General features: G+C 43.4%; 1 protein-coding gene across 1 annotated transcript; it reads left to right on the forward strand.

Moving 5' to 3' along the window:
* Positions 1-507: 507 nt before the first annotated feature.
* Positions 508-9,417, forward strand: LOC130134000 (cytosolic acyl coenzyme A thioester hydrolase-like; the record flags this gene model as incomplete). The annotated part of the gene is made up of 4 exons (XM_056302142.1): positions 508-599; positions 1,031-1,145; positions 4,416-4,502; positions 9,341-9,417. Coding segments are annotated over 4 exons (371 nt in total), but the record flags the coding sequence as incomplete, so codon positions are not given.
* Between the last annotated feature and the right edge of the window lie 6,002 nt (positions 9,418-15,419).

Raw genomic sequence — 15,419 nt, forward strand, 5'->3', positions numbered from 1 at the left:
AATGAGATGTTACTGTGCGATTCCCATTCCTAATCAGGTGATTTAAATATTCAAAGTTAGGGAATAAGGGGTTATGCTGAAACAGGGTTGTTATGAAGTTCAATTTATGTCAACTCAAGTTTTGAATAGGATGTGAGTGTTTGTGTTACTCAGAGCAAATGCCACATTTGTTTTGTGCACCTTTGTTTGCAGAGTGATGACTGATTTTTGGGCCTGTGACAGTGTGTGTTGGCTTGCTACTACAAATCACTGGAATTAATTGGGACCATTTTCAGCGTGATTGGACTGTTTTGACAAAGTGGCTTTCAGAATAGTTGGGCCCACTGTCTTGCTCCAAACATCTGTCAAAAGCTCTAACTTGCCAGTTGTCTATCAAAGTAATATTTGGGATTTATCTTTTGGTCTTAAAGCATAAGTAAAATATGTTGGCTGAGGTGAGGGGAATCAACACCCCCCCCCCATCACCATTACCTTGTAGAAACCCTCAATCTGTCACTGTGACTACAGGTACCAAGAAGCTGACCAACAAGGCGGCCCTGTGGTTTGTCCCCTGCTCTCTGCAGAATGCCAACAAGATCCTGGAGGTCCCCCCCATCGAGGTATGTTAGCAGAACTTGCTCAGTTCTGCACTGGCTCTTTGAGGACAGATGTTTGGCATTTAATTCTCAATTTATGGAAAAGGTCGACCTCTCTCGCTCTCACTCTCTCTCGCTCTCGCTCTCTCTCACTCTCTCTTGCTCTCTCTCTCTCTCACTCTCTCTCTCTCTCTTGCTCTCTCTCGCTCTCCCAAAATGTATGTATATCAGTTAAAGAAAACTTGACTGTATGTCAAGGAGGGGATATTCATGAGAGAGACCATCTGGCTAAGATAAGAACATTGACATTCAACAGATAAAAGAGACAACTGTGCTCATCTGTCATGTCTTGGATACTGATGTGGAAATATGGTCATATGCACACATGCATGAGGAAACACTCATATTTTCTGTGTGTGTGTGTGTGGGTGTGTGTGTGTGTGTCTTGGCTTTAGTATGCTAGTCCAGAGCAAGAAGAGGAGGGAAGGAAGCGATACGAAGCCCAGAAGAAGGAGAGATTGGAAACCAAAGAGAGGACCGAAATGGTGGCAGCCCCTTTTTCCGGTCTAGGTACCTGGTCACTTGTGTTTTAAAGTAAAATTAAACCCTAAGTCACATCTATCAAGCTGTAGACATGCCTACATGGCTTCCACTTGATTAAACCAATCAACACTGGACATTTTTTCAACACTGGCCAAGAAACTGTTTTGCTGCCCTTTTTTCGTTTGAAATGTTCATCTGTGCTGCACTGCTGGCGCCAACCCAATTGGTGACGTAGTGCAAAAGATGTAAAGGTAATCTGACGTCAGTGGACAGAAACTAAAACACGATTACCAACTGTCACAGTCAGAGGTACATCTCCACGTGTAAGGTTTTAGAGATAAACTTCCTTCTCCCAGTTCATTTTAAAAGTCCCAATCAAGTTTTAAAAGTCTGAAACGATTTTGAATGGTTGAAACTCACTTTTGAATATTTGAACTATTTGCTTTCAGTACTTGTGTTACTCCTCCTCTTAGACCTCATACTCCACTTACTACTCCTATTGAGCCCATATAATAATAATAATAATAATAGTAATAATAATATTACAGGATATCATACCAATGAAAACTGCTACAGGTGGAAGTGATGAATTTGAATGGTTCAGATAAAGAGACTCTGCCTCTTTTCTCAGCCGGTTGGTAAACTCATTTTATACAGGAAACTCATTTTCAGACCATCATTTGCAAACACACAAAACTCAAAGGCAAACTTCTGCCCCAGGAGAATGACAGAAATCCCAGAACTCAAAGCATCTCAGATCAATCGCCAAATCTCCACAAAGTGTGTGTTGTGTTCTTGAATGTAGAAATCACATCCAAAGAACTGTCTACAAATTACTGTCTACAAGTTACCCCCCACAGATATTCAAAACTAAGTTTTAACCCTATGAAAGAAAGTTAAAAAGTAAGTTTCAGACATTCAAAACTTTGCTTCACTCTTTCAAAACTTCAATTAGGACCTTACAAGATGGGGTGCCAACCTGCTCTCATGCCATGTCGCTCTCCAACCCACAAATCGGTATTTTTCACAAGTTTGCACTGGGCAGAGACAAGCTGAAACTGTATGTTACTTTGCCCTTTAAAAACCAATCTTTTTTTTTCTTTTTTTTCCCCCCCCAACTGTACCTGGCCAATTACCCCACTCCTCCGAGCTGCCCCAGTCGTTGCTCCACCCCCTCTGTTGATCCAACGATCCGGGAAGGGCTGTAGACTACCACATGCTTCCTCCGATACATGTGGAGTCGCCAGCCGCTTCTTTTCACCTGACAGTGAGGAGTCTTGTCAGGGGGACGCAGCGCATGGGAGGATCACGCTATTCCCACCAGTTCCCCCTCCCCCCCGAACAGGCACCCCGACCGACCAAGAGGAGGCGCTAGTGCAGTGACCAGGACACATGCCCACATCCAGCTTCCCACCCGCAGACACGGCCAATTGTGTCTGTAGGGACGCCTGACCAAGTTGGAGGTATAACACGGGGATTCGAACTGGCGATCCCTGTGTTGGTAGGCAACGGAATAGACTGCTACACTACCCGGATGCCCTAAAGACCAATAATTCAATCCAAATATAAATGCAGAGCAAATGCACCACGCTTATGGGAAGATCAAGACTAGGAACGATAGCAAGGTGAAATCCATTCCCTCGTCTGCGGTGCAGGATGCTGACAGTGCATTGTCTCCATCCTCCTGATGGGGACTGAACTGAAGATTCTTCATTATCTGGAGTTAAATTACCACTATGATCAGATAACATCTACACTGTCTGAATACGTTGGTGCACACCCCTGTCAGAAAAGGAATTAATGTCCTCTTATTTGCAATACAATGAATACGCTGGGATTTGTTGCAGTGAGATATTGATTTGTTTTTTAAAATAAGTAGATACACATACACATGTTTTTACATGGTCGCTCCACCTGCGGGTGTCCTGTTCCAACTAACCCACAGAACTGAGTCAAAGACGAATATCCCCTTGGCAATACGAAATTTTGATTTTATCTTATGATTCTTGATTATTGTCTACCGATTGGCAGACTGGCCAGTTTTAACATGTTAGATAAGATATATTTTACTATATTGTGAGGCTTTGAAATGCACATTTTTACATTCTTTATGTTGCCTAATAATAGTGCAGACAATTCACTGCCATACTGGCGGCATGGTGGCCAAGTGGTTAACACTGTTGCCTCACAGAAAGAAGGTCCTGGGTTCGAACCCCAGGCTGGCCCAGGTCCTTTCTGTGTGGAGTTTGCATGTTCTCCCCGTGTCTGCGTGGGTTTCCTGTGGGTGCTCCGGTTTCCTCCCACCATGCATGTTAGGGTTAATATTCCTGTCTGTGTCCCTGAGCAAGGCAATGGAAAGAAGAACTGGAGTTGGTCCCCGGGCGCTGCAGCTGCCCGCTGCTCCTATACAATTGGATGGGTTAAATGCAGAGAACACGTTCATTGTAAGAATACAATTCGTTGCGAGTATGCAATGACAAAATAAAGTGGCTTTTTCTTTTTTCCAGTTCTTCTTCTATAAGGAGAGGCCTGTGTGAGGAAAGGATGGTTTTAAAATGTTTCTACTGACGACCTCATGACTTCCACTTTCCGAGGGTTTTAACCGTACTAAAAGCTTTGAGATGATACTAATTATAAGCTTACATGTGTTTAAAAGCTGTTTTAGTGCATGCAAGGTTGGGTGTGGAGGTTAGTGCTGATATATTTCAAGACATTTACACAACAATCTATTTCTAATGTCCGGGAATGTGGTTCTGTTTGCCAAAAGAGATACACATATTCTACACCACAAGTCCATAAATTAATGTATCCACAAGATAACCTCAGCTTTAGCTTTACTTAAACTCTATAATTAGTATGTTTTTTTTCTTTACTTTTGATGTTGTTGAAAATTAATATGCTAGATCATTGTTAAAAGTTGTTACTTCCTCCTCTTACTCGTGGATATCAACTCTGCCACCTATTTTCTTGTATCACATCCATATTCTGAGGCAATGGATAAATATGTGCCCCTTTTTATCTTTTATTTTTGTTATCTTCAATCTAATGCTTTTTTTTTATCCTCACATTAAAACTGCTGCAGAAGAAACAGCAAAAGGTAGGTTGTCTTGCTCAGAAGGCTGCATGCCCGTACAGCACAGAGAGATGTGGTTTCTCTGGTATCTATGGATAGCAGTGACCATTTATGGCATTGGAAGATTATATAAAAATCATGTGGCAAGACAAAATTATATAAAAAAATTTTTTTTAAATCAACGTGTATGCATTTGTGTCTGTGTGTGTTTGCACTTAATGTAGAGCCGCACACGGTAGCCTTCAGCCAGTCCAGTCTGATCTTTCTGGTGGGACCCGCTGACTGCCCGCTACATGACTTTGTCAATGGAGGTAAGTCAAACTGCTCCTTTGTCTAGATTTCTACAATATTCTGTTGACTAGGATAAAAGTCTTAAAGATAGTGATGCCTACCAATGTGGTCATGAAGGATACTGTAGTTACTGGATAAAAGGGTAAATTATATGGGCGTCTGGGTGGCACGGCGGTCTATTCCATTGCCTACCAACATGGGGATCGCCGGTTTGAATCCCCGTGTTACCTCCGGCTTAGTCGGGCTTCCCTACAGACACAATTGGCCATGTCTGCAGGTGGGAAGCCGGATGTGGGTATGTGTCCTGGTCGCTGCACTAGCGCCTCCTCTGGTTGGTTGGGGCATCTGTTCAGGGGGGAGGGAGAGGGGGAACTGGGGGGAATAGCGTGATCTTCTCACACACTACGTCCCCTTGGTGAAACTCCTCACTGTCAGGTGAAAAGACGCGGCTGGCGACTCCACATGTATTGGAGGAGGCATGTGGTAGTCTGCAGCCCTCCCCGGATTGGCAGAGGGGGTGGAGCAGCGACCGGGATGGCTTGGAAGAGTGGGGTAATTGGCCAAGTACAACTGGAAGAAAAAGGGGGTAAAAAGAAAAAAAAAACGAAAAAAGGCTAAACTGTAAAATGAAAATGATGTGGGGTAGTTTTTTTTTTCTTTTGGTTCATCAAGAGGCAAGTTCATTCAGGTGATGTCACATCATGTGAAAACTTCTGGATTCTTTCTTGCATGTGACTTATATGCAGTGCTGCAATACGATAATTCATGACAATATAGCTTACATAGAAAAATTAGATGTTATTGTAAGGGAACACTGGCGTATAACAATGAAGCAAACTGCTGTGTAATCAGTGTGTCTGTATGTTGGAGGTCTTTTGCTTGCTACAGTATTACAATTGGTCCGGTTGCTAAACCTTAACTTGCAAGTAGCTTAGTGTTACAGAGATTAAGAAAGCTGATTGTCGTGGCATTGCAGAGGATGTGCATTTTTTTTAATTAAGCTTTTATTGAGTTTCTTTAAGGAACATAAATACATGATAAAATACAAAAGGCAAAAAAACAAGAACCCTCCCCCCCAAAAAAAACAAACATAAACAAGAACTAAAATAACAATGAATTAACAAAAGCACAGCGTCCTCTCTGCAGCATTTGAGACATTAATGATTGTACAGTCCGTCAGCACAGAGGATGTGCATTTTATAGTGTACAGTGTGTGAGGGAGTCAGGGGTGGCCGTTGCATTTAAAACGTGCTAACACAGACGGACATAATTCTATTTTTCACAAAGAAGTGGTGTGAGCCATTTTTACGATCCTGGTTTTTATCTACCCTTCATCAGTGCAACAGTTAGAGCCACTGCAGAAGTCCACTGTTCTACATTTGTCCTGAATAGTATGACATTGGAATCCATTGTAGGAATCCCCCATTCTGAGCTAGTACTGCATTGATAACCAGGCTAGTACTCCGCCATCCCACCTTAAGCCTGGCCCACACTATAAGATTTTTCAAATTTTAAAAGAGGCTGAAAGTGTGAGAGACCCCACACATAATGACATAATGATAAATTTCCGTTTTTGGTCTTCTGGTGTGTGGAGAGCACGCACACTTAATGATTTGGCCAAAACAGCACACCACACACTTACAGATCCCATTCACAATCAACAATGATCAACCACAGTCCAAACTCCCAAAACCGGAAATCTCACAAATTTCTCATGATCAAACATGACTTTCGCAGATGGCGCAAGGGCTGTTGTTGTTTTTTATTACTTCTACCACTTCAGTCAGCTTGGCTTCCAATCGGCTCTCAGTCTTTCTCATATGACAGTCCACAGACTGCGTCCTCTGCGTTCCTCGGGGCTCCCCCCAAACACTACAGTATATCACATCGGATCGTAAATATTCAACATGTTTAATATTTGTGATTTGAAATCAGTGCGGCCACGATGGGCTTCTGAGCAGTTCGGGGGAAGTAAAATATGCTCTTAACAAACCTCCCACCACAGAAGAATCTGGCAAGATAATCTTTAGAACCATCAAAAAATCAGACTAGTCCAAAAATTGGGGAACCCAAAACTGACTAAATTATCTTGTAGTGTGAGCTAACCTTTAGCACTATGTCACTGTGCCTAGCCCTTTGCTAGTCCAAGGACAAAAAAAATGCTTTACATGAAACAATTACATCGTGTTACTGTATGGTTGGCAGGTGGTAGGAATAGCTCGCAATGTACACTCAAGGATTCATTCACCTCAGCTTTTAAATTGAAGAGTTTGTGCCTTAATTTTTTTAATTTTCTGTCTTTATATTCTGTTTTTAGATTTTATTTACAGAGTTGTGGTGTGTCTTTTTGGTTTATTTGCTGTTTTACTTGGGCAGCACGATGGCCCAGTGGTTAGCACTGTTGCCTCACAGCAAGAAGGTCCTGGGTTCGAACCCCAGCTGTCCCAGGTCCTTTCTGTGTGGAGTTTGCATGTTCTCCCCGTGTCTCTGTGGGTTTTCTCCGGGTGCTCCGGTTTCCTCCCACCATCAAAAAGACGTGCATGTTAGGGTTAATACTCCTGTCTGTGCCCCTGAGCAAGGCAATGGAAAGAAGAACTGGAGTTGGTTCCCGGGTGCTGCAGCTGCCCACTGTTCCTATACAATAGGATGGGTTAAATGCAGAAAACAAATTCATTGTAAGAATACACTGTCAAAGTGGCTTTCATATTTTCCTTTGTGAATATTTGTGTATTCACTTCTCTCTCCTGGTCTTATGATCGTCTTCATGCTGCTGCAATGACCCGATTTACCCAAAGGGGTCATTATAAATTTCAACTGATCTGATCTCCCATTTATTTGCACTACGGTAGCTGCTGCAGTCTATAATTTTTCCTGAATGTTGCAAAGTAGAAAAGAATAAGTACATTTCAACAGAAAATGTGATGTTAGTAATTTGCTCCCCAGGTCCCTGCATCCTTTGTCAGATGAAAAGGGAACAAAATGTGTTATCTTATTTTTATATAACAAGGAAACTACATCAGAGCAGAGACGTACATGTATGTGCGAGTGCCAGAGGACTATTCAGGCTGACAAATTCCTACCATACCAGTGAATCTGAATCAAATCAGAGGTAGATTTTCCCAAGGCTCTCAAGTCAGCACAATCTCAATATCCATGGCTAATTTGAGATTCATTCACACATTCAAATGCAATCAATTTGACAAAAATCCCCATAGTATTTGCATATTCTTTGTACGAGAACCTGTTATTCAACCATATCTCCAATGCATGGCCTCTCTACTGGCAACAGCTGCTGACAAGCCCTACCGGAGTATTGCATTTCAGAACTTGCCTGTTTCATTTTGTCCCAGATACTCGATGTCTTCTCTGACGCTCTCGTTGATGTGAAATATTGAGAGCACATGAACAACGATCAGGCTAGCTGATCAGTAGTCCAAGCATAGAAGGGCAGAGTGGCCCATTCCTGGCCTGTCTAACATAACATGGCAGTCCTGCAAAGGGGAAGATGAAAGAGAGAAGGCACCTGCTGCAGGGAAGTGATAGAATGTGGTGGGAAGAGAAACAGGGAGGGTAGAGGGGTGACTAACAAGAGGGCAGAGAGAGACGGAGAGAGACACAGAGACAGACAGGGAGAGAGTATGAGGAAGAGAAACAGTTACTGACAGGCAAGAAGAAAGGGAGAAGGAATGAGAGAGAGTGAGGTGGGTGTGCACGAAAAGGTTCAGAGGGGAGAAAGTCAAAGGAGACACCTGCCCGTTCTGCTGGAGTAAATTACTTCTTTAAGAAGTGATCGATTTCAGGAACACCCCTGCTACCGCGATATGCCACATCTTGTCAGGCACTCATACAATGAGCTATGTACCTCCCTTCACCCACACACAACCCCTCACACACACACACACACACACAAATCACCACCAATTATGCCTATGGGCCCTTGCGTATTAATAATTGACCAGGTTCCTGCCAGTTCTATAGTAGCCCCGGTCTGTATTGAACTGATAATATGGCACAAAGTGTGCTGGCATAGTGCTGAAAAGGAGGAAATGCAGTTGAATTTAATCACAAGTGGTATATCCTTGAGATAGAAAGACCAATGTTCTTGCATTTGGTACTTTGCTTTTAATTTTTTTCTTGATTGACTAGACCAGGAAGAAAGATAAATAAAAAATGGATAAAGTTTTCACTTGTTGCCAAATTTTGTCATGCCTATTGAACTAGGGAAGCATGTTTGTATATGAAAAATATGTGGCTGTGTTTTATAGGGTTGTACTAACTTCTCTGTGTGTGTGTGTGTGTGTGTGTGTGTGTGTGTGTGTGTGTGTTTGAGAGAGAGAGAGTACATATTGTGTAAATGAACTTGTAAATTACTTCTTGGATAGGATAAATTGTAATTATTTTTCATCAAAATTGTCTCACTATCATCGAAACTAAGGCAGCATATCTAGACAAGCACAAAAGCTGTAGAAAAGTCAAACCACAAAATCGAAGCTAAACTATAACAATGTCACAAAACCGAGCACAAAGTAAAAGCTGTGTTATCCCCAAAAGACGATATACCAACATCAAACCAGCAGCCTGAAATGTAAAATCAATTTTAGTCTTGACATTCAAAGCAGAGAAACCTCTACTACACAAAATATATTTAGCAAGATTTTTAATTTACACTATGCTAACCAAAAGAGGCCAGGTCTTGCAGTTTTAAATTATTTTTCAATGTGCATGTGGGTGCATTCTGCCTTTCTCACAAAATCTAACACTTTTTCATTCTCACTCTCTTTCTCTTACGGTCACTCAGAATTTCTCTTTTCATTCTTCGTTATCTGGCGTCTCTGAAGCCACCTTTATTCCCGATCAGAAATCACGGTATGGGGGCACTCGGGTGTCACGGTGAACTACTGTGCCAGTGTCCTAATGCTGAGGATCACGGTTTAGCCAGCAGGAAACTTCAATCTTCACAATTTAAGCAGAGAAAACTCTTTATTACATGAAATAAATTTAACAGTATTTTTAATTGATTCTCTCCGCTAACTAAAAGAGACAAGCTCTTGAAGCTCTAAATTATTTCAATGTGTTGCATGAGGAGAACCGGTTTGTTCCTAATCCAATTCAAGATAAGGATTGGATATCTGAAATACATCTAGTAGCCATGAAAAGGTATTTCCAGTTCCTGCTTTTGAAACAAAATCAGGATGCAGGCTTAGAATTGCCCTGTAGATAATAATATAGCAGTCAATAAATCTACTGTTTGATAGAAAGGTCGGTGCCTGGTTGCATAAACTAGCTTAAGTTTCAAACTTAATTTTGTCCCTTATGCAAAATATTTCCCTAGGGGCGTCTGGGTAGTGTAGCTGTTGCATACCAACATGGGGACCGCCGGTTCGAATCCCCGTGTTACCTCTGGCTTGGTTGGGCATCCCTATAGACACAATTGGCCGTGTCTACGGGTGGGAAGCCGGATGTGGGTATGTGTCCTGGTCACTGCACTAGCACCTCCTCTGGTCGGTCAGTGCGCCTGTTCAGGGGGGAGAGGGAACTAGGGAGAATAGTATGATCCTCCCATGTGCTATGTCCCCCTGACGAAACTCCTCACTGTCAGGTGAAAAGAAGAGGCTGGTGTCTCCTCATGTATTGGAGGAGGCATGTGGTAGTCTGTAGCCCTCCCTGGATCGGCAGAGGGGGTTAATTGGCCGGATACATTTGGGGACAAAAAATCCAAAAACAAAAAAAATTCCCTAAGCTCAGGGGTTCATTTAGCAGCATTGCATAAAGCCTCTTAAGTCGTCTTCTTGCCCAAGTGTTTAGACTAAGGCTTTCATGGTAGTTATTGCCATAATACAGCACATGGGCACTTCAGTTAAGTCAAGTCAATTTTATTTGTATAGGCCAATATTACAGATTACAAATTTGCTTCAAGGGGCTTTACAGCAATAAAATATCCTGTCCTTAGACCCTTGTTTCGGATAAGGAACAACTCCCTAAAAAAAAAAGTTACCATGGTTATGCTTCACTCACATCATTATCATTCAAGGTTACTTGACAGCATGATTGTCAGTGTTAGCTATTTCCAGTCTGCTTGATGAGGGGTCCCCTGCTGGGCGGACCACCGAAACCATGGTCGACTACCCCTTACCTGACTCGGAAGAGCTCGCGTCACCACCTATTACCGCCCACCACTCACTCCACCCTGGCTGTCGGTCTCGCAGCCTTGCTATCTCCCTAACCACTTATCAAACCCCTGCCAATCCGAACCTCCTAAAAGAGGCCGCGACAGACGGGAACTAACCATGGCCTGGACATTATGCTTTTTTCCCCAATATCTAATTTCGATGGCTACCACCGGACATGTGTGAATATCCCCATGCATTAAATTTCCACCCACGATGCCTCACTAATGCCCCAGGTCGAACCAGGCTTTGGTGGATCGGTGTCTGTGTGCAGCCTGTGTCCACCAAAGCCTGATATATAACCCCTTGCATACGTACCGGTATGCTATACCTCCCATCTGGGCAGGACGAGGGGGCTGATGGGCCAAGAACTCGGACCACCTGGCTCACCTATATCAGTGGACACTCCTTCTGCCAGTGGCCTGGCTTCCCACACCACCAGCACTCCTGGCCTGATGTTTGAGAAGCCCCCTGTGGGTCGGAGAGGGCAAAGGCGGGAGCTGGGCCCTGTGGATTTGAGAAGAGGGGGGGTTACATCGGGGAAGGGGTGTGGGGAGTATGGGCTGCTGTTACAGAAAAAAAAAGTTTAAAACTATAATCTAATTTTTAGGATTTTGCATGTACCTATGAAAATGCTGGTGAAGAAAAATTATTAATGCAAGGCTAACAAGTAAAAAGTATGAATGATTGGCATCGGAGAAAGTACATTTCCCCTCTTTTGGGTAGAGCTGACCCAGTAATCTTCCAGAGACATCCAGGTAGATTATCCATAAACCGAGCTAAGCTAGGCTAGCTCATCATTCAAGGTACCTTCAAACTGCACATGCAGACATAAAAAAATATCCACAAGTTTGTCTGACTCTGTGTAATAGGACACAAAGAAAAAACCCCTGAAACTGAACTATCCCTCTGATTAGAAATAATGTTAAATGTGTTTTGCGTAATGATATTTTTTCTCTGTTTTGAATAGTAAAGATAAAAAAGCATGTATCAGGCTGCTGGTTGAACCACGCACCTCTGTGTCTTGGATGTTGGCATATTAGTTCACTGCACCACCCAAGCACACCCATACTGTGATTTTTGATGGGGTATGAAGAGAGCTTCAGAGAGAAGGCAGATAATGGGGGGATGAAAAGAGAAATGTTGAGGTACAATGAGAGAGAAAATGAGAATGGGAAAGTGGTAGATGTTGTGAGACGGGCAGAATGGCAGGAATATTGAGGAAAGTGGGCTGGTACGAATAAGAGGCAGACTTGTAATGGCTGACTTTTTAATTTGGAGAGCCCACTGAGAAATCGGTCCAATTAGGAATTAAATGGGATACAAACATGTGGGTCATTTTGAATGCAGTTTGTGGCCTGCCTCTCTCTCTCTCTCTCTCTCTCTCTCTCTCTCTCTCTCTCTCTCTCTCTCTCTCTCTCTCTCTCTCTCTCTCTCTCTCTCTCTCTCTCTCTCTCTCTCTCTCTCTCTCTCTCTCTCTCTCTCCCTCTCTCTCTCTTTCTCTGTGCATGCTGGGGCTCATTAAGCAGATTTTCATGTTCTCTGCTGCTGTTTCCATCACTTGCTCTGTTTATATAACCTAGCCAGGTCAGGCAACCAGGATGCTCACTCCCTCTCTCTCTTTCTGCCCCCTCCGTCCTTTTCGCTCCCTCTTTGCCTCTACTCTCTTGACTGAATTCATATAATAGCATCTCATAACAATAATACAGCCAATTAATTACTGTATGTTACCCCTGCTGTTGTGCAGAAAAATGGCTTACTTAGTTTAAGCCTTAGGAGGCTTTCGCTACATGTACATGCATAAATATTCAGGCTGAGTGAGACACATGTGAACACATAGATGTAAACACATAGCCATGCCCGCAAACCAGCTCCTCTGTTTGTTTCTCCCCCGCTTTCTTTCTGTATGTGAAATATTGTTCCTCTAATTCTCATGAATTATTCTATTGTCTAATACTGACTGAATGACAATAATGAAAAAAAAGGCGTAACGTGACGCCATATCCATCCACTCGCCGATTAACGGCTTCATCATTGAAGCGCGCTTTATTACCAGCTTAATACAGTGGCAGGATGTTGACATTTCTATAGGATCTACATCTGCATTGTTTGGGTGTGTGTGTGTGTGTTTGTGCTTGGCAAGTACTTAAGTAAATAAAACATTCATACACCACTTGGCCGATGGTCAAGAAAAAGGCAAATAGGCTGTACACTGTGTCCAGCTTGACCCTGTTAAATACGTTAATTTCTTAGGAATCCCAAACGTAGTGGCTAAAAAGCCTGAGTAAGCATACTTTCCCCTCAAATACAGGACTTGTTTTGCAGGGGAAACCATTAAACTACTCCCATATTACTGTGTAGTGAATGTGGTACATGATTAGAGAAGCAGAACATGTGCACTCTTCAAAGCCTACCACAACATCCAACATCTCTTTTCTCATTCTCCTCCTCTCTCGCTTTTCGTCTTTCTTCTTTTGCTTCTTTTTTGCTTGGCCATCCCTCGCTGCCCGCATGTCCTCATTATCTCACGCCCTCTTTTCTTCTCTACTTATTTCTCTATTCCTGCCTTTACCGTCCCCTCATGTTCTAAGGAAGCATTCCACCTGTTTCCATGGAAACAGCAGTTGATTGCCACAGGTTGAGAACACCACTGCAGTCTGATTTAGATAAATTGACCAAAAATGAAAACGCAATGGTTGGTTTTCTAGTTTGACATGCACCTTTGTATCTGTTGGGGTCAATCGCTCAACTCTTGAGCTTAATCCAGTCTGTAGAGTAATAGCACATTTGATTTTGTGTGCATGTGTGCTTTTGGGTGCTTGCATGCATCCCTGTTTATGTGTAATAATAAATCTATTGATCCTCAAAAGAACCCCCCCCCCCACCACCTCTACACGAGTTGGTCAACACATAGGTTTTGCTACCAACAGTGGCCCTAGTGCTGGTAGGGGTTCAATATTGGATGCTTGAATCAAGGCCCTGCTATTGTAGGGGTGTGTGTGTGTGTATATATATATATACACACACTACTCCTTTCTGCTGCTCCCGTTAGGGGTCACCACAGCGGATCATCCGTTTCCATTTCTTCCTGTCTTCTGCGTCTTCTTCTGTCACACCAGCCACCTGCATGTCTTCCCTGACCACATCCATAAACCTCCTCTTTGGCCTTCCTCTTTTCCTCTTCCCTGGCAGCTCCTTATTCAGCATCCTTCTCCCAATATACCCAGCATCTCTCCTCCACACATGTCCAAGCCATCTCAATCTTGCCTCTCTTGCTTTGTCTCCAAACCATCCAACTTGAACGGTCCCTCTAATATAATCATTCATAATCCTGTCCTTCTTCATCACTCCCAGAGAAAATCTTAGCATGTTCAACTCTGCCACCTCCAGCTCTGCCTCCTGTGTTTTTGTCAGTGCCACTGTCTCCAAACCTTATAAAATAGCTGGTCTCACAACCATCTTGTAAACCTTCCCTTTAACTCTTGCTGGTACCCTTCTGTTGCAAATCACTCCTGACACTCTTCTCCAACCACTCCACCCTGCCTGCACTGTCTTCTTCACCTCTCTTCTGCACTCCCCGTTACTTTGGACAGTTGACCCCAAGTATTTAAACTCATACGCCTTCATCACCTCCACTCCTTGCATCCAAACCATTCCACTGTCCTCCCTCTCATTCACGCATAGGTATTCCATCTTGCTCCTACTGACTTTCATTCCTCTTCTCTCCAGTGCATACCTCCACCTTTCCAGCTTCTCCTCAAACTACACCCTACTCTCACTACAGATCACAATGTCTATATATATACGTGTGTATATACACTCACCGGCCACTTTATTAGGCACACCTGTCCAACTGCTCGTTAATGCAAATTTCTAATCAGCCAATCACATGGCAGCAACTCAATGCATTTAGGCATGTAGACATGGTCAAGACGATCTGCTGCAGTTCAAACTGAGCATCAGAATGGGGAAGAAAGGTGATTTAAGTGACTTTGAACGTGGCATGGTTGTTGGTGCCAGACGGGCTGGTCTGAGTATTTCAGAAACTGCTGATCTACTGGGATTTTCACGCACAACCATCTCTAGGGTTTACAGAGAATGGTCCGAAAAAGAGAAAATATCCAGTGAGCGGCAGTTCTGTGGGCGAAAATGCCTTGTTGATGCCAGAGGTCAGAGGAGAATGGCCAGACTGGTTCGAGCTGATAGAAAGGCAACAGTAACTATAATAACCACTCATTACAACCGAGGTATGCAGAAGAGCATCTCTGAACGCACAACACGTCGAACCTTGAGGCAGATGGGCTACAGCAGCAGAAGACCACACCGGGTGCCACGCCTGTCAGCTAAGAACAGGAAACTGAGGCTACAATTCGCACAGGCTCACCAAAATTGGACAATAGAAGATTGGAAAAACGTTGCCTGGTCTGATGAGTCTCGATTTCTGCTGCGACATTCGGATGGTAGGGTCAGAATTTGGTGTCAACAACATGAAAGCATGGATCCATCCTGCCTTGTATCAACGGTTCAGGCTGGTGGTGGTGGTGTAATGGTGTGGGGGATATTTTCTTGGCACACTTTGGGCCCCTTAGTACCAATTGAGCATCGTGTCAACGCCACAGCCTTCCTGAGTATTGTTGCTGACCATGTCCATCCCTTTATGACCACAGTGTTCCCATCTTCTGATGGCTACTTCCAGCAGGATAACGCGCCATGTCATAAAGCTCGAATCATCTCAGACTGGTTTCTTGAACATGTCAATGAGTTCACTGT

Source organism: Lampris incognitus, unplaced genomic scaffold (assembly GCF_029633865.1).
Source record: "Lampris incognitus isolate fLamInc1 unplaced genomic scaffold, fLamInc1.hap2 scaffold_597, whole genome shotgun sequence".
In the NCBI taxonomy this organism is placed as follows: Eukaryota; Metazoa; Chordata; class Actinopteri; order Lampriformes; family Lampridae; genus Lampris; species Lampris incognitus.